Source organism: Rhincodon typus, chromosome 25 (genome assembly GCF_021869965.1).
Source record: "Rhincodon typus isolate 14 chromosome 25, sRhiTyp1.1, whole genome shotgun sequence".
Classification (NCBI taxonomy): domain Eukaryota; kingdom Metazoa; phylum Chordata; class Chondrichthyes; order Orectolobiformes; family Rhincodontidae; genus Rhincodon; species Rhincodon typus.
Genome location: NC_063356.1, coordinates 15,399,309 through 15,424,495, shown reverse-complemented (window position 1 = coordinate 15,424,495; position 25,187 = coordinate 15,399,309). Strand labels below are relative to the sequence as shown.

The following is a 25,187-nucleotide window of genomic DNA, read 5'->3' as shown; positions in this document are numbered from 1 at the left end:
CTTGGCAGATGATGGAATTCGAATTTAAAAAAAACCCTGGAAATAAAGGTTTAAAATGATGATCATGAAACTGTTGCCAAAATGTCTCTGGTTCACTAATGTCCTATAATGGAAGGAAACTGCCATCCTTACCCAGCCAGACCCACAGCAGTGTGATTGACTCTTAATTGCCCTCTAGGCAATTAGGGGTGGGCGATAAATGCTGGCCTGGCCAGTGACACCCACATCCTGGGAATGATTTTTAAAAAAAATCAGCAATGGTAAGCCATCAAATGTCAAGGGGTGATGATTAGATTCTCTTATTAGGAGTGGTATTACCTGACGCTTGTGGTGTATGAATGCTACTTGCTACTTATATGGTCAAACCTGGATCCAGGTTGTGCTGCATCCGGACGTGGATTGCTTCAGTATCCGAGGAGTTACGAATGGTGCTAAACATTATACAATCATCAGCGAACATACCCACTTGTGATCTTATGATGTGGGGCGGGGGAAAAGGTCGTTGATGAAGCAGTGGAAGTTGGTTAGGCCTAGGAAACTATCCTGAGGAAAACCTGCAGTGAAGTTCTGGAGCTGAGATGACTGATCTATAACAAACGCAGCCATTTTCCTTTGTGCTTAACTGTGATTCCAACCAGTGGACAGCTTTCCACATTGATTCTCACTTTGCTCGGATTCTTTGATGCCACACTTGGTTAAATGCAGCCTTGATGTCAAGAATAGCCACTCTCACCTCATCTCTAGAATTCAGGTCTTTAGTTCAAACTTGAACAAACGCTACAATGGAGGTCAGGAACTGCCTGGCCCTGACAGAACCGAAACTGAGCAGTGATCAGTTTTTAGTAAGCAAGTGCTGCTTGATAGCACAATTGATGACACCTTTCATCCTTTCATTGATGAATGTAGACTGATGGGGCAGTAATTGGCTGGGTTAGATTTGCCCTGTTTTCTGCGTTCCAAATAAACCCTATCTCAATTTTCTGCTGGTCAGATAAATGCCAGTGATGATGCTTTACTGGATCAGGTTGACTACAGGCTGGAAAATTCTGGAGCACATCTTCAGGACTATTACTGGAAATGATGTCAGAGTCCGTAGCCTTTGCAATATCCAGTGCCTCCACCATTTATTGAAATCAGGCAGACTAAATTGAATTGTCTGAAGACTAGTATCTGAGATGCTGGGGACCAATGGATGAGGCAGAGATGGATCATCTATTCACAACTTTTGGCTGAAGATTGTTGCAAATGCTGTGTGTAGTTTGCTGTCCTACACTCTTCAGGGTTGATCCAATGGCTTGATGGTAACGGTAGAATGCAGGATATGCTGGGCCATGTTGCTGATGTCCCACAGCATCTCATACATGCCCAGTCCTCAGCTGTTATATCTGTTCATTGTCTATCCTGTCAGCTCAGCAATAATGCTATGCAACATGATAGCCAATAGTCTTCATATGTTGACAGGACTTCATCTGCACAAGGACTGTTAGCAGTCCTATTAGGTAGTTAGCAGAAAGTTTCCTTGCCTATGTTAAACTTGATGCCATGACACTTCATGTTGTCCATGGTCAATGTAAGCATTCCTCAGACAACCCTTTATCACTGTATACCACTGTGCTTCCGCGTCTGCAGGGCCTGTCCTGCGGGTGGGACAAGACATACACAGGAATGGTAATGGTGTTGTCTGGTTCACTGTGGGAAGTATGATTCTGTGAGTATAGCTATGTCAGGCTGTGGATTGACTTCTCTCCATGTGTAGGCCATCCCAACATTGGCACTAGCTTCCAAGAGGTGGTAAGGAGAACTTTGCAGGATCGACAGGGTTGTGCTTGCCATTGTCATTTCTTGTGTGTCTTGTCTGTTGCTAGGTGGTCCATCCGATTTTAGTCCTTTTTTTGAGACTTTCTAGTCATTGAGACAATGGAGTGGTTTGCTAAGATCACTTCCGGAGGCAGAAAAGGGGTCAACCACATTTCTATGTCTGTGGAGTCACACGTTCAGACCAGGTAAGGAGGGCGGTTTTCCTTACCAAACATTAATGAACTAGATGGGATTTCAAAGCATTTGACAATGGAATAATAATTATTGTTAGATTTTTAATTCCAGATTTTCTCTATTGAATTTAAATCCCACCATCAACCACAGTGGAATTCAAATTGTGGTGCTTAGAACATTACTGGATTACGAGCCCAGCAACGATACCACTAGGCCTTCTCTTCAGGGTTATTTTTAATGTACCTTGCCAGATTAATTGCACATATGTTGCAGATATTAATACAAAAAATAGGCCTTGATTTATTTAATATTTGAAGTGCATCTACCTGAATGACCTGCTTCATATCACCTAAAACATATTAACAGTAAGTAATCCATCAAATCTGCATGTAAAATCACATGACTCACCTTCATTCCCCCACGCCCATCTGTGAATGAATTCCGTGCATGCCTCGATGTCAAGCTCTTTTTCTGCTGCTCTGCCTCCACGCTCATATCTTTGGATGAGAATCCAACCCATTCACTGCTGACCCGTTCTCCTCGTCCAGTCGCCTCCATCTTCCTGGACACGCCCTCCCAGCCTCCTACCCTCCCTCGACCTCTTCATTACCAACTGCCGTTGCAACAATCAATCACCTGAACAAAAACAAAGTTGCTGGAAAAGCTCAGCAGGTCTGGCAGCATCTGTGAAGGAAAATAACAGAGTTAAAGTTTCAAAATGCTAACTCTGTTTTTTCCTTCACAGATGCTGCCAGACCTGCTGAGCTTTACCAGCAACTTTGTTTTTGCTCCTGATTCACAGCATCTGCAGTTCTTTCAGTTTTTATCAATCACCAGAATCTCTCCACCCCACTCACTTACTCCAACCTCTCCCCAAAAGGAACATGAAACCCTCTGCTCCCTTCGCTCCATAAACCTCACCATAAACCCACCGATAAGGGGTGGGGCGCAGTGGTAATACAGCAAACTGACTTCTACATTGCTGAGGCCAGACACCAACTCTCCGACACCTCTTCCTACCATTCCCTTGATCACAACCCTCCTCTGATCACCAAGCCATCTTCCAGACCATCAACAACCTCATCACCTCGGGAGATCTCTCGTCCACAGCCTCCAACCTGATAGAAATGGGCGTTGCAGGGTTGGGGAACTACCTCCTACCCAAAATCCATAATCCCAACTGCCCCAGTTGACCCATTGTCTCTGCCTGCTCCTGCCCCACCGAGCTCATCTCCTACCTCAAATCTGTTCTTACCCCTTTGGTCCAGGAACTCCTCTTCTACATTCAGGACACAACCCATGCCTTCCAAATTTTACAAAACTTGCAATTCCCTGGCCACGCAACACCTCATCTCCTACGAAAATGGCCTAAAAGCCCTCTGCTGCTTCCTGTCCAGAGGTCCAAACAGTCCCCCTCCACCGACACTCTTATTCGCTTGGTAGAAATGGTCCTCATCCTCAACAATTTTTCCTTTGATTCCTCCCACTTCTTACAAACTAAAGGGGTGGCCGTGGACACCTGCATGGTCCCAAGCTATGCCTGCCTCTTTGCAGCATTTGTGAAACAGTCCCTCTTCAACAACTACACCAGCACCATCCCTCACCTCTTCCTTCGATACATTGAAGACTGTATCAGCACTGCTTCATGCTCCTCGCTATCCCATACTCACAATTTCTCTGCCTCCACAGCATCTGCTCTCAGGATGAGGCGGTCTACTCTGGGACTTCCTGAATATCCTCCTACTTTAGGGGCATAGTTTCCCCTCCTCTATTATTAACGATGCCCTCAACCCCATCTCCCTCATTTCCTGCACTTCTGCCCTCAAACCCTCTTCCCCCAACAACAATAAGGATAGAGTCCCCTTAGTCTTCACATACCACCCCACCAGCCTCCGAATACAACACATCATCCTCTGACATTTTCACCACCTACAAGCAGACCCCACTACAAAAAAGACATTTCCCTTCCTATCTCGTCCGCTTTCTGCGGGGACTGTTCGCTCCGCGACTCCCTTGTCAGCTCCATACTCCCCACCAAACCCAGTATCTTTTCCTGCAAACGCAGGAGGTGATACACCTGCCCCTACACCTTACCCCTAACCTCCATCCAAGGCCCCGGACAATCCTTCCAAATCCAGCAGAGATTCACCTGCACTTTATCTAACCTCATCTACAGTATCTGTTGCTCCCGATGTGTTCTCCTCTATATCGGGGAAACCAAATGCAGACTCGAACACCGGTTCACAGAGTACCTGCACTCTGCATGCACCAACCAATCCAACCTTTCTAGTTGCCTTCCACTTTAACTCCCCCTCTCACTCCCCTGGTGACATGTCCATCCTTGGCCTCCTCTACTGTCAGAGTGAAGCCAAATGTAAACTGGAGAAACAAAAACAGAAGTTGCTGGAAAAGCACAGCAGGTCTGGCAGGATCTCTGAAGAAAAAAAATCAGAGTTAACGTTTCGGGTCTGGTGACCCTTCCTCAGAACTTGTACATCCATGAAAAACAGTTCTGAGGAAGGGTCACCAGACCCGAAAAGTTGACTGATTTTTTCTTCACAGATGCCGCCAGACCTGCTGAGCTTTTCCAGCAACTTCTGTTTTTGTTCCTGATTTGCAGCATCTGCAGTTCTTTCAGTTTTTATTTAGTAGTAAATTGGAGGAAGAACACCTGATATTTTGCCTTGGGAGCTTACTGCCCAATGGCCTGAATATTAACTTCACCGACTTCAAAATCTCTCCAACCCCAACATGTCCACCTTCCGACTCACCTATCTGCTCCACTCTTCCCACTGACCAACCACAATAAGCCCCTACCTGCATCCATCTCCATCCCATCTACCCTCCCGCCCAGCACCACACCCCTCCCTCTATTTATTTCTGTGTTCCCCAGTCCTGACGAAGGGTTTTGGCCTGAAACGTTGACTTCCCTGCTCCTCGGATGCCATCTGACCTGCTGTGCTTTTCCAGCTCCATGTTTATTGACTTTAATGAAATGCACTTCTCCCCAGTTATGTACAGCATGCACACATGACCAATTTCCTCCTCCAGGCTGAGCTATGCTATTGCGACTATTCAAGGTTACGTAGGATATCAAATGAGATGGTTTCCAATATGTATACAATATGCTTGGATGTCAATTCCAAGGATGTCTAAAACAATTTTTTGAAGTGAACGTGTATTGTAAAGTGTATTTGTCAATACCAAATGTTTATTTAGAATAACATTACCTTGATTTCCAGTCCTGCTGTTGAAAACAGACGTGTATTTTTAAAACAAAAGGCTTATAACTAAATAGTTCCTTTCACAACTGATGGACATTTCAAAGTGCTTTACAGCAAATAAAGTATTTTTGAACTGTAATCATTGTTGAAACGTTGGAAATGCTGCAACCTGCGCTGTTTGTGTGAGCTTGCTGTGCATTGTGAGAACCAATAATGCACTGCGATAAAATAGTCTGTGTTTTTGATATTGATGGAGAGTAAATATTGGCCAGGGTAACTCTTCTTCTTCTTTCTTGCAGCGTCATATAATATTTTACATCTACCATATATATTGCAATCTTTTCTGGTCATTATATCACTAAAGTCTTTACTCATTTAATGTTCCAAGGCCTGTCACTGACCTCCTCCTTTGTCCTTCTTGCCTCCTCCACTCACTTAAAACCTCTTTTTTTTTTAAATTTCTCTTCAGTTCTGAAAAAAGATCATTGACCTGAAACACAAAACTCATGTTTCTCTCCGCAGACAGTCTGAACCATTGGAGCTTTCCAGCATCTGCATATTATGAATACAAAGTCAAAACTGAAGTTAGTCCAAGGGTTGCAGGTTTTTAATTGCATGTGAAAGCTCAGACTATAAGTAGTTAACATGAGGGTGGGATGTTTGTGGTGAATGATTAAACTTAGGCAAACCACTATAAAAAGCAATGGTTCTGAATATCTCTGGCTACCCTCTCAGCTCTATTTTTTCCTCAAGTTTACCCAAGTCAGATGTGGAATGGTTCCCTTTCTGTCCTTGTTCTATGTGCATTCAACTTTATGCACCAAGATTGAGCAAACGTCCTTGTTGAAGGCATTTAGTGGGCTGTATTCCAGACAGCTATCAGAAACATCCAGACACTAAAAACCATATTTGTACAGTTTGCATTGGGTAATGATTCTAGTAGTTTGATAGCTCAAATTGCATCTTCTTTTGGTAAGAAGCTTAAGTTACATAAAGGCATCATAATTCATATTCAGTTTTTAGCCCTTGTCTCCAACAGCCATGCCGTAACTTCAAAGTAGGTCACTGGCTATAAAGCACTTTGAGACACCTAGGCTGGCATGATGTCCCAGTGGTTAGCACCGTGGCCTCACAGGACCAGGAACCTGGTTTTGATTCCACCCTAGGGCCACTGTCTGTGTGGAGTTTGCACATTCTCCCCATTTCTGCACAGGTTTGCTCCGGCTTCCTCGCACAGTCCAAAGATGTGCAGGTTGGGTGGATTGGCCGTGCTAAATTGCCCATAGTGTCCAGAGATGTGCAGGCTAGGTGGATTAGCCACAGTAAATGCAGGGTTATAGGGATGGGGTGTGATGCTCTTTGGAGGGATGTATGGGCTGAATGGCCTGTGTCTGCACTGTAGGGATTTTATGATCTGGTGCTCATGAAATTTATTACATAAATGCAGGTGTTGCTTTTGGAGACAGGTCAAATACAGAAGAGATAACATTGCAAAATAAAATCATTAGGACAGCTGTTAGTTAGAACTGTATAACATCATGGGCATGATCACTGATCAGCAAATTAAGAGGTAACCCTTCCTCTTGAAGGGTGTTCTTGACTGACATATTGCACATCATTACGACACTTATGAAATCCGCACTTAATAGAAGCAAAACATTGTATTTTGCAGGTCTGGCAGCATTTACAATTGCAGTTGTGGGAAGCCAGATACTGCAGCAAAGCCCAAAGCAATTTCACACCTAATAATTAACTCTGCAGAAGACATGGTTGAGCAAGTCCTCTTGCAGGCAGCCCTTACATGTGGACATATCCCCATACAGCTGCCAGGTTGGTGCTGCAGCTTCTGTTGCTCCTCTTCCTCTTTCAATCCAAAATGAATTAAAAGAACCAAAGATGGTACTCATTCATTTTTGTTGAAATTGTAAATGCAGAAAAAAAATTTCCAAAATAAAATCTTCTGTGGAAATGTAAACAGATACCAATGATCGGAGTAGTTCCAAGCGAGTGCCCTTCAAACATCACTTCTGACTTAAAATGGAATCCAATCCAAATATTACTGAATGGGATTTAGTTGGAATTAAAATGGATTTAGGACCCACATGTTATGATAGTATCACCTAAATGCATTACCAATTTCTTTGTTTGCTTCAGACATCAACACTGGTTGCTAATGAAAATTCAGAGAAAATATGGCAGGTAGGCAGCAAGTGTAAAAAAAGGGATTTTAAACCAAAACACATTTTTTATTGGGCAGGAGTTAAAATCATTCCACTCGTGCTATTATGTTCACAACAAGTGCAAATCTCTTGCATCCTTCCAGCATTATATAATTAAAGGTCATGTAAAATTCATAGCTTTACTGATGGATTTATAATAGATCAACCAGTTGTAAAACATTAATCAATCCATACAAATGACCCCATGTGCAAACAAAGTACAAAGTACTTTTAAACCTTGAAGGACGATTGATCTTGTTCCTTCACCTAGGCTTCTCAAGAAGAAATGTAGACCTGTAAATAAAATCTGGTATATTTACAGTCACCTGAGTCTTTGTAAATAACTTAAGCAAGTAATTGTGCCAGAGCTACAAATGTAATTCCACATTAAAACAGACTTTAGGTTGTTGCAACCCCTTTCGGTTCTGAGGAATCATATTGGACTTGAAACATTAATTCCATTCCATCCTCCAAAGATTTTTTTTCTTTATTCATTCACAGGATGAGGGCGTCGCTGGCTAGGCCAGTATTGCCATCCCTAATTGCCCAGAGGGCAGTTATGAGTCAACCAAATTGGTGGGGGTCTGGAGTCACATGTAGGCCAGACCAGGTAAGGATGGCAGTTCTCTACCCTAAAGGATATTAGCGAACCAGATGCGTTTTTCCAACAACCGGCAATGAATTCATGGTCATCATTAGATTCTTAATTCCAGATATCTATTAAATTCAAATTCCACCAGCTGCTGCAGTCAGATTCAGACCCAGGTCCCCAGAACATTACCTGGGTCTCTGGATTAACAGCGATAATACCACTAGGCAATTGCCTCCCCTGCCAGACCTGCCGAGTTTCTCCAGCATGTGCTGTTTTTATTATTTCAGAACTTCGGCATCTACAATATTTTGTTTTTATTTTGGGAATTAAAGCAAATTAGGCAAGGTGGCAAAAGAAAACCGAACAATAACTTTGTGGGTGCATTAATTAAAACAATGTGACAGCAAACCATTTGGATGCATGCACAACAATTCAAATGTCACATAGCTCAACAATTGACTTTAGGTTGCAGAGCACAACTGATAACTACAATCACAACAGAAATTAAGTAGAATGCTGATGAAAATATGTATCTGGAACGTATAAAATATGAAGTAATTCACCAGTAATTTGTGTTTTGTTTCAAACCTCCAGCATCCGCACTTCTTTGTTTTATGTAAAATATGAAAACTGGCACCAAACCCACAGTGCCCAGAAGGAATTGTATGAAAAGCAAATACTGTATATAAGCAGTGAAAAACAGGATGATAGCACAATAACTGCGAATCTCCTATGGTCCATTTTCTTTTCCCTAGAAGTATATACCCAGACCGGAAATAGAGTAGTAACAAATATATTGGCATTACAAACAGTAATTCCATGCCAAAGAGAAACCTTATTGATGCTAATGCAATAAAAAAAACTGAAGAAAGTGCACCTAATTATTCTTCTGAAAAATATCCTATATGTAGATTTAGGCTTAGATTTACAAAAGAAACTCCACGAGCCACAAATGCAGCCGACTAAAGGGTCCAATGTTGCCCATTGAGCCAAAGTTCAAAAATAAACTAAGTGTTACTGGAAGAGCTGCTGACATTGAACCTATTTGAAGCAAATGCGATAGAAAAACAAACAGTCTTTACAAGCAAGCAAGCAGCTCAATGTCAACAGTTTAACTTAGAATGGAAGTGTAAGGGAGAATCTACAGGACAAGGACCAGGAAAACATCCAGAAGACAATGGCTTGGAAAAAGGAAAATGATGTTTGGCCAGGTGAATGAGCGAACAAGTGAATGATTGGGACTGAACTAAACAACAACCAACCTGTACTGCACTTCCCCACATAGCAAACTCCACAAAGCAGGCTGTGAAAGAAGGAAAACCCAGGTTCAAAGATAATCTACCTCAGCCTCCTGCTAGCATGTGAATTTCACTGAGGCCAGCTCAGTGCGTGCCTCACCCAAGGTAAACTAAAGTCAACGTTAATGAAACCCAACTCCTTAGCTCTTCCTTGGTGACCAGGACTTAGGGCTAGAGTCATTTTCTCTATCTGGTTCTGCTTTACAGAAAAATAAGATTTTATTTATTAGATCTCCTGCTTGGCACTTTATAATGGCCATTTTTATAAATGGTAGGCTCATCTTTCTTAAAAGGCATGAATGAACCAGTGGATTTTTGGAACAATCTGATAATTTTCCTGGTGCCTTCAAATTGTAATATGCATTTAACCTAATTTCATAATTCTCGATGGAGCTCTCACAGCTCAGATTACTACTCTAGTATGAATACTAGAGCACTGTACTATACTGCCAAGCTCATGCTTCTTGGACACTAATTACTGGTATGTCGTAAGAAATATTCACTTCTTTCTCTTCTTTTACATACAGTGTAATGTGCTCCCTTAATTAAGGTAGGAAAATTACCTTTCTAAGATCTGAGGAAGGTTTCAATATTCATCTCTTTGAAAGCTATTTTGTTAAATAGGTTGTAGAATGCAGTATTCACATAACTCAGTTTAGTCAATGAAGTGGCAGATGAAGTGCTATGCAAATACAGGTTAGTAACTATTAACATTAAGAGAAGAGAAAAAAAGGGTAGTATTCTGCAAAAAAGCATTCAACACTGCAGAGGTGGTCCTTTTGAATGCAAAGTTATGCAATGAATGTTTTAAAAAGTCAGTTAACAGTTGACATTTTCCAAGTGACTCATCAATAAGTTTCTTGACTGGAAATACTTGACTGCAATGCCACAATAGAGAATCAAAAGGACATTGTTATTGTTACTCATAAAAACTACTGTGAAAATTTGATAAAAATAAATACCTCACTTCCAGGCTGGACCACTGTATTTGCAGGGCTAATTTTCTCTGCTGAAAGCTGTTCCCCTTGCTGGCAGTCAAGTTTAATGAAGCTCCTACACTCTTGATGAACGGTATAATTGCAATCTGTGTAGGTAAAATAAAATAATAATGAAAATTCAGTGGAATTCTGCTTAACAAAATGCAGGTTTTGCATATAGTTGATGTCCACAGCAAGAGATGTGGCAAAATGAGTGAATAAAAAAGAATTACTTGCCAATAGGTAAAGAACATAGGAATTGCTAAGCAAAATGATCACGGGGCAAACGGTCTTTGCTGGGCAGAGCATTGAGTGTGTGGAGATGTGATGGGATAATTTGAGCTTGTTGGGCCGATCAAATGGTTACAATTTTGAATATTCTAAATCAGATGTCAGATTTTCTATTAACAGTTCATTTTTATTGGTTAAAAGGCACAATTTTATACAAGTCACTCTCTGCATTAAACCACAATTAGCATGAAGACTTCAGAATTAAAGGGTCAGATTTCATCAATAAATCAATTGGAGAAACAAACTAAAGAATTAAGAAATGTTAAATGGCATGTAAGTATGAGTAATTCCGATATAATTCTGTATTCAGCAATTGAAGGGTTGATTGTGAAATGACTAAATAGAGTAGGATATATATAACCTTAACATCAAACACAAGGATTCAGGAGTATAAGGCCATGTGGTCACTTGAACCTGTTCTCCCATTCAATAAGATAATGGTTGATTTGCCTGTGGGCTCAATTCCAGTTTCCTGTTTGCCTCCCATAACCCTAGATGTCCTTGTCCCATTTAAAAATCTAACTCCATCTTGAATACAAGTACTGGCCCAACTTCTAGTGCTCTCAAACAAAACACAAGCTCAAAGACAAACGACCCTGAGAAAAACAAATTCTCCTCATCTCAATCTTAAATAGGATTTTGAACTAATTTTTTAAACTCTGTTCCCGAGTTCAAGACTCCTCCAAAGGAAAGATTCTTTCATCACCTACACCGACTATCCCTCCTCAGGATCTTTACATTTCAATGAGATCACCTCATTTCACTGAACTCCACTTAGTATAGAATCAAAATATGCATTCTTCCCTTGTAAGATAACCCTTTCATTCCAAGAATCATCCAAGTGAACCTTTTCTGAACTTCACAAATGTAATTATATCCTTTCTTAAGAAGATGAAAACTGTACACAGCACTCTAGCTTTGACCCTAGGCTCTGTACAACAATGGCAACATTTCCTCACTTTTATACTTGGTTTATCCTTGCAATAAATGGCAACGTTCCATCTGCCTTCATTAAGTGACTTGCCTGCGGACTAACAGTTTGTAATTCATGTATCAGAACACTCTGATTCCCGTACCATGGAATTTTGAAGTCTCTCGCCATTCACTCAAATGCTTTTCTATTCTTTCTGCCAAACTGGACGGGTTCACATTTTCCCACATTATACACCTTCTGCCAAATTTTTTCCCACTCACTTAAACTATCCAAAGCCCTTTCTAGACTCTTATGGATTTAGGCTAAAGGAAAAAGTATTTTCATTTAAAAAAATTGGAGCACTTCCATCATCTGACAAACTGTACCTCAGCAAGGAATTGGAAATAAAAGGGCAGTGTGAGGTAGATATGATTGTATACTTGCAAGAATAAAAAGGATTCATTTTGCATTTCCCCCCACCTTGTCATTTTCCTCTTTCTCCAGTCACATCAAAACTTTTAACTAATTACATCAAATTTGTGTTCCTCAGACAAAGAAAGGGGAACTCCAGGCAGTAGCTGGTTGACTGTTTTTCTATGGTCAGTCCACTAGAGGGTGCAGCTGAGTGGCTAAAACATGACAGAAGGAATAATTCCACATAATGTAATTTTTGCTGCTCTACTCAGATGAGGAATGAAAGCTGGCCAGCCCTTTCATGGGCAGGTCAATGAAGTGGAATTGGAATTCAACTCCCAACTAAGAGTTGATCACTTCATTCTAATGCGGGCCTATTAACACATTCCATGGGAATAGGGCAGTCTGCAAATGTTATGCTAACAGGTTCAAAAATTTAGTATGTGATGTTTTAGTTTGATTTATATCAAATAAGTCACTGTGCAGCATGTTGAAAAGTGCAATATGAAGTCTATCTGCAAAAGTTATATATGCAAACAGATTAGAAAAATAAAATCACTGTTCTCCAACATATTTTGAAAAGTCACTAATTTATTTACTGTTCCATTGCTTCCACTGTAGCTGCTGGTTCCCTAAATCTCATTGTCATCTACACATCCAGATACAAAACCGTAGGAACTCATTTCACTGAAGTTCCTCCATACCACAGCAACTTAAGGAAAGTAAATAGTTGAACATTTAGCAACAAAATCCTCCCCAAAACTTTAACTTTAAGAGCTTTTACAGAAAAACATTACATATCAACTCCCAGGTTCTCAGGAAATGCCAAACAATTTACAATTAATTTCTTTCAATGTCAGCACTATTTACAGATGTACAGGTATTATAATATTGAAAAATTTTTTAAAAAGTTTTCAACAACAGTTAGGAGATGGAAAGGACTGCAGATGCCAGAAGTCAGAGTCGATAAAATGTGGAGCTGGAGGATAACAGCAGGTCAGACAGTATCTGAGGAGCAGGAAAGTCAATGTTTCGGGTCTGGACCCTTCATCACATTCAAACAACAGTTTCAAGTTTTAAAAATACAAAACAGCAAACAAACTGATTCCAGTGATGACTATTTCAGAAAGTCCATGAATTGAGAATTGCTACTTACTAATTGCTATTCTCCCATTAAATTTTTATTTTTGCCATGTTTTCTGGTATCCTGCTAAACATCACCATCATTGCTGTCAGAATCATACAAGTTTTGATACAAAAAAAAATATCATTGTCTGGAATTCTCATAAAGGACTTGAAGTGATCAATTTGAGAGAAGGGTGGTGGAGGGGGAAGGGGTTGGACTAGCGGCGTGGAAGTGAACTTAACAATTCTGGAAATATTCTCTTTTTCTTTTGTTTCTTGATTCCTGTTGACAAGGGGTCCTTTTTCTTGGAAATTGAAATATAGAATACTTAAGCAAAGGAATACAGCCAATTCTGTCAAATGAGAAGCCAAACAATGTGAAGTACAACTGAAGCAGCTGCTACACTTCAGCATAAAGAGATTTTACATTGCAGCTTTTTATTGAAATAAGTCAGTCAAATTTCAGCCTTCAGCTTTAAATTGCCACAATTTCACCCAGTTCAAAAATTAACACATTTATTATTCAAATGTTTTCAGTTTAAGGAGCCAACTGGTCAGAATATTAAGTCAACTCAAAACAACTGCAAAACATCAACGTGGTGTCAGTTGTTAGCAATACTGCCAAATTATCAAAATCTCTCTCACACACACAATCAAATAGCATCCTCTTTTAGTTTCATAAAATGTATTTTGCTCCCCTGATGTTGATGAATTAAGGTTCTTTTTGTGTGATGTCACATGGCACTTGGGGTTACCCTTAGCTAAATTCAACTGTGGTGTGGTACATAGATTATTTCAAAAACCACCTCTGGTTTTGTCAAGTTTTTTTTTAAAAAAAGGCTTCAAATTTTCTTTAGAAGAAGTCATATCAGATTCAAAATGTTGACTCGTTCTCTCTCCACAGACATTGCCAGTTTCTCCAGCATTTTGTTATTTTATTTCAGATTTCAAGAATCCACCATATTTTCCTTCTATTTTACTCTTTTGTTCTCCTTTGCTTCAAGGAGAATAATATCAGTTTACCTAAAACCCTTTCTCCCACTCAGTTCCCATGCATGGTTAAGAGGAACTGGGAAGGGAAAGTCCAGCATAAAGTTTATAATTAATAAATGGGGATGCTTGTGAATTCCCGTTTCTGAACCAAAGTGACACATAGTTTCATCACTTCAAACAAAAATCCATGTGTCATCAGTTAGTTGACAGGACAAAATTTCCCAGCCTTAACCTCCTTGATCCAGGAGGCATGAGAATAAACACTTTCTTGAACCTACACGTACAAAAATAGAGATATTCTTCAGTATGCTCGACTGTATACTAAATGATTTCCAGGAATCCTGTAAGTACCCTGAAGAGAAGTACTGAAATTTTTGCTTAACTTCACCAGAAGGAAAAATAAGTTGAAATGGTTGAAAAATATAACTCCATCTAATTGGCATGTGCAGGGAACAGCCAGAAAATCCAAGCAGAAACCAACTTTATGTCTAATGCTATCTGTTATGACTGTGATTCACTAGGAACAGTTAACCTGTGAACTAAGGTTTGACCGGCTGAAATTGTATGAGCCCACTCAACCTTCTGCAAGAATGTTGTTGCAGTTACTCCTGTGGAACTAGGGTGGATTATCAATTAACTTTGCCAGAATAGGATGCTTGACAGGCTAATGGCACTTAGTACCAGGGTGTAATCAGCAACATTGAAGTACGATTTAGTATTATAATTGAAGACAGATTAAATATAAAATACAAAGTCCATAAGAAATTAAGAAACCAGGTTCTTTCTACAAATAAACAGCTAAGGAAGAAAATTAGATCAACCACACTGAGCAATAAGATAATCATTTCAGATTAGGGTAAAGACAGAACAATGCATCTAAGGTGACCACTGCAACACCAAGTCAGAGACCTCAAATTTAGCTGGTGTCCCAACTATAACAATGTAGGGACTTATTTTATCAGACCTAATTTCCCTGTTTTCTTAAGCAGCGATAATTTCATAGATGCTGACTGACTTGTATTTCTGGGGAGGGAAAAAAATACCAGGCTTTGTTACACAAGAATGTTTTTTTTAAATCAACCCATCAGTGAATTCCAAATGACTGTGGCAGATCTTTGGGTTTGTCCCTAGTGAAGTGTGAATGCATCTTCAACATTCTTGTAACATAAAAAGGGAATGCTTGGAGGAAGTAAATAATAAAACAGAGTTCATGATGTATTGGTTAAAAGCAATGTCCACTTTATAATACTTACTTTAATTCTTTTTGACAGATAAAATTAAAATGTGAACTCTTGTGCCACAGTTCTACCAGTTAATTGCCAAGTGTTACGATTTCTTCTTCAAACATAAAAAGGTCGTTTACAGAGTCATAACATCAGCGATTGCTGGAAAAGCTCAGCATGTCTGGCAGCATCTGTGGAGAGAGGTCAGATGCTGTCAGACTTGGGGAAAGCTCACTCGACCTGAAACGTTAACTCTGCTTTCTCTCCACAGATGCTGCCAGACCTGCTCAGCTTTTCCAGCAATTTCTGTTTGTTTCTGATTTACAGCATCTGCAGTTCTTTCAGTTTTCATAACATCAGTGCTTTGACAAGGTTGCACAGGAGGCTGCTAAATAAGTGAAGAGCCCATCGTGTTACGGGCAAGGTACTGGCATGGATAGAAGATTGACTGCCTGGCAGAAGGCAGTGAGCAGAGATAGAGGGGTCTTTTTGATGGCAGTCAGTGACTAGTGGAATTCCTCAGGGGTCTGTGTTGGGACCACAACTGTTAACATAATACAATGATGATCTGGACAAAAGAACTAAGGGGCATTTTGCTAAATTTGCAGATGACACAAAAATAGTGGAGGGACAGGTAGTGTTGAGGAAGTGCAGAAGCTGCAAAGGACTTGAACAGGCTAAAAAAAGTGGTAGATGGAATACAACGTGGGAAAGTATGAGGTTGTGCAATTTGGTAGAAAGAATAGAGGTGCACACTATTTTCCAAATGGGCAAAGGCTTTGAAAATCTGAACCGCAAAGGCCTTCAGGGCCCTAGTTTAGGATTCCCTTAAGGTTAGCATGCAAGATGAGTTGGCAGTTAGGAAGACAAATGCAATGTTAACATTAATTTCAAGAGGACTAGTATACAAGAGCAGAGATGTACAGCTGAAGCTGTGTAAGGCTTTGGTCAGCCCACATTTCAAATATGGTGAGCAGTTTTGGGCCCTAGCAAGGATGTGATGGTGTTGGAGGGGGTCCAGAGGAGGTTTACAAGAACGATCCCAAGGATGAAGGACTTATCATATGAGAAGAAATTGAGGACTCCGGGTCTGTACTCGATGGAGTTTGGAAGAATGAAAGGAGGATCTGATTGAAGCTTACAGAAAACTGGAGAGTTCCAGATAGAGTGGTCATGGAGATGTTTCCACTAGTAGGAGAGAATAGGACCAGATACACAGAGTGAAGGCACGACCCTTTAGAACTGAGATGAGGAAGTATTTTACCAGCCAAAGGAGAGTTAATCTGTGGAACTTATTGCCGCAGACTGCTGTGGAGGCCAAGTTACTGAGTGCATTTAAGAGATAGATGGGTTTTTGATTGGTAAGGGGATCAAGGGTTACAGGGAAAAGGCAGGAGAATAGGGTTGAGAAACATAGCCATGATTGAATGGTAGCGCAGACTCGATGGATTGAATGGCCTAATTCTGTACCTATACTTTATGGTCTTATGGTGAGACATATAGTGTGCTGCCAATTCAGAGATGCCAACATGATCAGCTGCTTTCCCTTAGAAGAAGCCAGAGGTGAAGAAATTTATAGCCACAATGATTTTGATAGCTGCAGGCAAGGCATGGCTAGCAGTGGCACGAGTTATGAGATCTCTTACCATGAGCAAAAAAGCCTGTGTGGTCAACTGCCCAGAGCCACAGTCTCTTGTAGTACTGGTTCTCCCATTTGATCAGGTAGTTTAGTTTCTGGCACAGAAAATTCTGAGGATACAGTCTCTCTTGCCCACCTGACCTTTATTTCTTCTCCTCTCACCAAGGTTCTACCTATCCTGATCAGGGTTTTTCTGATTACCACCACTAGTCTCAAATGCAAGTGTCATACTCTCATTGCCAGCTCCTGCCCTACTTATGTTCAGCTTGTTTTAAAATTCTTTATGGAACCCTTGCTCATTTTTCATTATTAATCCCTCTCCCTTCCACCAGCACAGTAATGCTAGGATGGTAACAAACTACTACACAATCCTACATTTAGTGACCACCCTACCCACAATCCGCAGTGATTTGACAGACACTTAGCAGATTGACTACTCTGGGGTTGCAGGAATAATTACCACACGTCTTGCCACAACACATCTACAATGGTGATGTGTTCACAAACATGATGTAGCACTTTGTGCCATGCAGTTTCTCATCATGCTAGGTCATTAAGAGTACTTTTTAAAAAATAATTATATAAGCATGGGATAGAATCTCATCCCTGCCTTATTTTAATGAGCAGAGCAACGTACTCATGAAGATGAAAAGAAAATTATCTGCAATCTTTGAAGGATTTCTGTTCTTTTAAAATGGAAAAAAGGATGTTTTTAGAATGCAATAACATTTCCAAAAATCTAGCTTAGCCACTTCCAACTTGATTATAATTTGTAGCACTTTAATCATTCATGATTAATCCTGGTCAATAGAGAGTTCATGTGATAATGGGCTTGATCTTGTTGGGAGCAAGGCAGCTGACACTGTCAGGCTTTTTGCCCTGCAGCCTTCACCTCAAAGTTGTTTATTTAGCTCTAACAAGGCACTGGAAGCTTCAAATCAGAAGCAGAACCCAACGTTCTATCCTTCAACAAATTATATTTAAGGTTTTGAAAAGAAAACAGGAATCATGAAGAAGAAGGGCTAGTTAGAGACAAATAGGGTACAGAGGAATTAAAAAAAAAGAAGACACTGGATAAAAGGGATAGAAAAATTCAGAAAGAAAAATGACAACATTAAAATCTCCAATAACTGTGTACTGAAAGGAAACAATTTAAACTGTTTAGGGTTGATTCTATTGTATTAACAATTAATGCAACATTCTAAAAAAATGTACTTAATCTTCAGTTCCAGCCTTGACTCGTTAATGTGCAAAAATCAATTCTTAATAAGAATAAAAGGGTGGACCGTTGCCCGCAAATTTGAGACTTCCAACCCAGTGTAACTCTTGAATTTTCTGGCTAATTTGTGCATTAATAACAACACACACCATTACTGTTCTGGTTCAATATTATCACCAAGTGTCAATGTTATCACACTTACTGATGCATTCCCAGGACCACAGTGACTAGATGTCAAAGTACTTGATTGGCTATGAAGAGCTTTTGAGGTGTGAACATGAAAAGTGCTTTGACATCTAGTCACTGTTGCCCTGTAGGAAATGTGGCATCCAATTTGCACATAGTGAGCTCCCAAAAACAGCAACTTGATAATGACTATAATATGCATCTGTTTTAATGATTTGATTGAGGCATAAAAAGAAGTGTAAACAACAAGAAAAGCTTCTTCAGTTTTCTAAAATAGTGCCACGGGATCTTTAATGCCCACCTGAGGGGCCAGATATGACCTTGGTTTGATACACAAATGATTGCACTTTTGACACTGCAGCACTGCCTCACTATTACACTGGAGTGTCAGGCTTGATTCTGGAGTGATGCTTGAACCCTTGTGACTCAGATGAGTGGCTGCAACTGAACTACAGTTGACACACGAAATAAAGAGGTGAAGGAATGGGAAAAATGTACAGTCTTAGCCCAAAATAACATTGCTCTATGTGGTAAAATTCTGACTACAGTATTGCATATTTTTCAAAGTTTTTACCCATAATCTACAATTAACTGGTTTTTGCTTTTGAAGTATCCTGTATAGGATACTTGGCCATATGTAAATACATGTGTAATAGAAGCAATTGGCAGTCCAATGGATACAGAAGTGGACCGAATGAGAATCAGTACCAAAACAAACAACTGATTGATGGGGAGGCAATGGCTTTGTGGTATTATCGCTGGACTGTTAATCCAGAGACCCAGATAATGTTCTGGGCACCTGGGTTTGAATCCTGCCACGGCAGATCGTGGAATTTGAATTCAATAAATATCAGGAATTAACAATCTAATGATGACCGTGAATCCATTGCCGATTGTCGGAAAAACCAATCTGGTTCACTAATGTCCTTTAGGGAAGGAAACTGCTGTCCTTACCTGGTCTGGCCTACATGTGACTCCAGACCCACAGGAATGTGGTTGACTCTCAACTGCCCTCTGGGCAATTAGGGATGGGCAATAAATGCTGCCTAGTCAGCGATGCCCTCATCCCATAAATGAATAAAGAAAAAAATATTTCATTAGTGGAAAAGCCTAACCAAAAAGAACTTACTTCAGCAATAACTCAGGAATTTCAATAAAAACCCAATAAAAATTCCAACGGCTATTTCTGCTTTTTCTTGGTTTCTTTGTGTCAGAAAAAAAGCATCAAAATGGGGTTTCCCTTTATAACGTTCAGTCCTGTAAACAGAAAATGCTGACTTAATTCCGTGTTAATTTATGTTTCTTTAAAAATGACTACCCTTCTCTTATTAGGATAGCTTTGCCTGCCCAAATGTGACATTAAGTCTAAAACAACAGTCCTGTGGTATAAACTTTTAAAATATTCCTCTTCCAGACTAAGCACACAACACCAAATGGCAAATCTCTAGTTTTCAATGATAGGGAGCAGTTTCCTAAAGTCAGCCTCAATTTTAAAGGCCTAGCAATAAAACAGATAATCAATACTCTAGCACTTTTGTTCCAAATTGATGACCCCTAAAATTGTAAAAAGGTGAATGCAGTTATATTTCCTGCTTAAACACACAAACAAATGACAATGTATATAGGATAGGAAGGAGTGTGGTACATATAGACATTTCAGTCTGTTCTGCCATTCAACGAGTTCATGGGCGATCTCTGGCCTAACTCCAAATCACTGTCTTTGTCCCATGTCACCTAATACCTGTAGTAACTGAAAGCTATCAATACCGATTTTAAAATTTACTGACTGGTCTAGCATCTACTGCCATTTTCAGAATAGCGACTTCCCAGAGTCTATCATCCAGAAGTGTTTCCAGGTTTAATTCTGAAAACATTAGCTCAGCTATTACATTTACTCCTAGATTCCATCAGCATTGGAAATAGTTTCTTCCCATCTAGCCTATTTTTCCCAATTATTATTTTAAACTTGAACTGAGTTGCCCCTAACCTAAATTGGAGGAAGCACACCGTGGCTTGTTTAATTGCTCCTCATAATAAAACCCTGGGAATCCAAATGATATATCTACTTTAACCTGGAAAAATATCCCTCAAAACATGAGAAGTTCAAGCAAAAATAGATGCTTAGCTAACACAGAAAAATATATTAGAAGTGTCAACTGTACATAGCTTTTAAAGAAGGGAAATGGAGTGGCAGTTTGATTTACTGATGGACTCACTGGTGAAGAGAAGGCCTGAGTCAGAGGAATGGCGATATCAGGGACCGCTGACAAGATTCCAGTGACAGGACCATCAAGACGACAGAAGGGTGTCACAAAACAGGAATGAGAGTTTAATATTTTACACATAGGGACTAGAAGACAGAATAAGTTAATTAGGATAGGACTGATTGGTCAAGTAAAATTGACCAGAGTTTTATGTAGGGTGAAATTTAGACTGGAACAAGGAGGCTAGCCAGGAAAACATTGGAATAACTGAAGATGACAAACACATGGATGAGGTTTTCAGTAGCGAGAGACAAACCTTCCGACTGGGAGGAAGATGGAGTTAGTGACAAAGATATAGGACAGAAGGATTTTCCTGAGGCATGGCAAATCAGTTGAGCAAATATGGTAAGAACAGAAAAATGAGATTCAAGAAAAGTCTGTCTCTCTCAGAGACAGAGAGAAGGGGCTGATTTGCATGTTTTAAAAATAAATTACTCATGAGATGTGGATTTCACTGAACCAGCACTTATTGACTATCCCTAGTTGTCCTTGAGAAGGCAGTGGGTGGGCTGCCTTCTTGAATTGCTATAGTGCATTTGCTGTAGGTCAACCTTTGACTGTGATTATGGAGGGAGTTCCAGGATTTTAACCCAACAACATTGAAGGAACAGTGATTTACTTCAAAGTCAGGATGGTGTGCAGCTTGGAGGGTGTTCTCATGGATCTGCTGCCCTTATCCTTCCAGTTGGTAGGGGATTTGGAAAGTGCTTTCTGAAGAGCCTTGGTGAATTTCTGGAGTGCATCTTTTAGATGGTACACGCTGCTACTACTGAGCATTGGTGATGGAAGGACTGAATGTTCGTGGATGTGACGTTAGTCAAGCAGGCTTTGTCCTCAACAGCGTTGAGATTCTGCAGTGTTGTTGGAGCTCATCAAGGTAAGTGGGGAGTATTCAAAACACATTCCTAACATGTATCTTATAGCTGGCGGATGCGCTGATAGGTTCTGGGGAGGTGGGGGAGGTGCTGGTCAGATGGTGAGTTACTCGCTGCAAGATTCCTGGCCTACTCTTATAACACATTTATATGGCTAAGTAAAGTTCAATTTCTGATCAATGGAAACTCTCAGGAGGTTGAAAGTCAGGGATTTAGTAATGGCAATACCATTGAATGTCTTTCATCCAAAGCCCTCTTAAATGTCTCAATGAACCCACCTCCACCACAATCCAAGCAGTGAATACCAGATCTAAATCATACATTCTCAAAAAGGTTCTTCTCACATCAGATCTGTTACTTTTCTATATCAGTCCAAACCAGCAGCCTCTCATTCTTGATCTTTCTAAGAACAGGAACAATTTCTCCCTGCCCACTTTATCCAGACCTCCCATGATTTTGAAAATATCACAGGTCTCATCTCACCCTCATTCATTCCAAGGAGAGCAGTCCCAACATTCTCCAATTTATCCTCATTAATCTAAAGTTTCTCATTCCTGTGAGCATTCTGCACTTTCTCCAATGCATTCACATCCTTCCTATAGCGTGGCATCCAGTATTCCAGCTGAGGTAATTCAGCATAACCTCCCATCACATGTACTCTATGCCAGCATTAATAAAGTCCAGGATTTTGTAGATATTTTTAATGAACCTGTTCAGAAATGTCCTAACACACTTCTGGAGCAGATGGGTCTTGAACGCTATCACTGTACCGTAAGACACCCCCAGGATATTTTATGCGTTACGAACCGTCTAAAACCAATCAAGTTTGAACAAATCAGAATAGGTCTGAAATGGGCCCATTGACATTGCATATTCTGTATGATTCAGAAAAGTTTCCTATGCTATTTCAGTCTAGTATCTATGTTGAAGGTATAGTGAGTCAACAGTTATGTAATCTGTTCACTCATATACAGTGTACAGTGTTTCAGTATTCCTAACAACTTCCAAAATACAATTCTTTATTCTTCCTGGCAGTTAGCCCAACCTTTGTTTCCATTACTTTAACTTTTTGTCAAACGTCATCCAAATAAGAGACATGTTATCAGTTTTTTCCCAAAGCTGGTAATGGAGAATGGAGGAGGAGCTCACCAATCTTGTCAGTAAAGCAAATTATAAACCGTTCATGCCAGAAATAAATCATTATTACAGTTTGACTGAACCTGGCTGAATAAAGTCAGTTTTATAATCACATTCTAGACAGAAGGTTTTAAGGTCAAACATACATGTAAATTTATAAAAAAGTTCCAAGAATTAAAATTAATTTCAATTCTACTGAATGACAGCAATAGTAATGAAATACAAACTTGAAGTTAGTCAATCTTTCTCACCAACTTCTTCCACCTCCCTCCTTCCCCCCCAAAATGAATTATATGTCTAATGATTATTAATTGCACTTCACCTTTAAATACTCTATTCAAAGCTATTTTTGGAAGTGATGGAAATCCAACAGGAATTTGCAGGAAACTGTAAATTGTATTAAGATTTAATGTCAAATAATGTGCCAGAAATTGTGAAGCTTTTAGACTTTATTATGATTTATTTAGTCATTACATTTTATTGTAATCTTTATTTTAGCAATAGTTAAGGCAAAATATACACTTCAGTGTTTGAGAGTCAGATCTCATCTGTCGTATTCCTCCTTAATTAGTGTCCTTGAGATATATTTACGGACAATTTGCTGCATACCACATGGGCTACAGCTCCACTTACAATGCTTCATTGACTCCATTAAATGTCTAAGTTCCCTGCAGAGATAAATCCAGAGAAAGCAGTTACACAGAATTCTAGTTGGCCTCTTCACTTATAGCATTTGCCGGTGACTATTTCAAATTTCATTAGCTTGGCAACTTATTCCTACTGAAGGTCAAGCTTTCCCTAAACTTAGGCTAAACAAACTTGATAAAGTAATAATGGGTATTCTTTAACAGGTAAAATAATAGATGGTTTGCAAAGACTGTGGACAGATTTTTCATTCATGAAAGCATCATGATTCAAGTATAAAAATATATTAGTCTGAATTTTGATGTGCTAATAACAGAGAAGTCATCAGTGTTCACCATCATTACACTGCTAAGCAAGCTAGTAGCCTCATTCACACTTTCATGTTAAGTTCCCAAAGTTAAGGTGCATCATTCTGCATTACTCTGGAGTATTACCTCTAACTCACCAAGAGTAACAGGGATGAAATGGTACTGGTGAGAATTTGGGCTGATTGCCCTTGAACAGAGTTTGTGAATAATTTAGAAATCTGAGCCAATGAAAACATCAGCATTGCAAAGCATTTCAGCTTCCAAATTAGTTGTTTAAGAAATTTAGATTACAATTAATGTATTCCTTAAAAGGATGTTTAAAAAGGTTTAAGCCTTACGTTTGAAGAATTAACTCTAGAATTAAAACAAATCTCTGAAGTTAGATAGACCAAAAGATGTGGCCTATTTTAACAAATTTTTAAATGCCTTGAATCTGCTACATTTCAAACACAACAGCTTGCACAAAAGGTGTAATTCAGAGATATTTGTGATCTAAAAACACTGCAGCTGACAATTATTGCCTTGAAAAATTAACACGTGTAATTTACAAAAAACTTTTTCTTCAACAAATTAACATTTAATTAGTTAGTTATTTATTCATTATTTACTTTCTTTATTTGAGGATAAAGATTGCATAACAGGTGTTCCCAAGTACACACTCACACTCAGGCGTGCAATGTGGTTTTAATTTTTGAGAAGAGTCCTAAGTGGGAAACAGTAAAAAATCTGCAGATTCTCCTAATTATTTTACCAATCTCTATCCTCTTAGTTGTCATTCTTGCTGATAGGAACCAACAATCCAATAAGAAAAATTAAAAAGACTTCTGGGAATTAATGCCATATTGTGGTATGCAGTGTGTACCATCAACACCTATGTGCCAATTCTCAAATTAACTGAAGTCCACCCAAAGAATGTTGTACTCACTAAGCACAGGTCCTCTTTATTGCTTGTGTATGGTTGTTGGAGGGACTAGGGAGTTAGGGCAGAGGTACGCCTATATGCCAGAGTCTGATAAAAATTGGTATATGTCGTATGCATGAGATCAATTTTTAAAAACAATAACATGCGGAACAATAAGATAACTGTATGTGATACAAGAAATAAAATTATCAAATGATCCGGGCAGCTGAATGTTGGTTCAGCAAGGGTTAGTTCTAATTGTGTGATCATCTTATATCCAGCTCTCAGTTTACGGGTGGCCTCGAAATGATTTGGGAACTAAAAATGCAATAATTCAACGGCAGTGAAAATAATGTTGAAGACAATTTTTTCTAGTCAATACTATCATTATTACTGACAACCAAGAAAGCTTTTTAACCAACTATTTCTAAAGCCCCAATGCATTTAAAAGATTGAGCAGCAACAAGTACATTGTCCTCCTTATCTAATGAGCATTACATTCATCTGTATTCCACGAAATAAAAACAGAAAATGCTGTAAATATTCATCAGGTCTGGAAACATATGGAGAGAGAGAAAAACATAACATTTCAGGTCAAGGACCTTTCTTCATAACTAAACCTTTCCAAAGTCCTAAGGAAAGGTACTTGATCTATGAAGTCAATTTGGTTTCTCTCCACAGGTGCAGTCGGACATGCTGAGCATATCTTTACTACATTTGTATTTAGAGATAGTAGGAACTGCAGATGCTGG

General features: G+C 39.5%; 1 protein-coding gene across 1 annotated transcript in view; it reads right to left on the bottom strand.

Moving 5' to 3' along the window:
* rassf5 (Ras association domain family member 5) overlaps nt 1-25,187 on the bottom strand; it is a 110,273-nt gene that overhangs the window by 74,449 nt on the left and 10,637 nt on the right. The window contains exon 2 of the mRNA XM_020526639.2: nt 10,288-10,409. Within this exon, the coding sequence (XP_020382228.1) occupies nt 10,288-10,409 (122 nt within the window). The remainder of the gene's footprint in view (nt 1-10,287; nt 10,410-25,187) is intronic.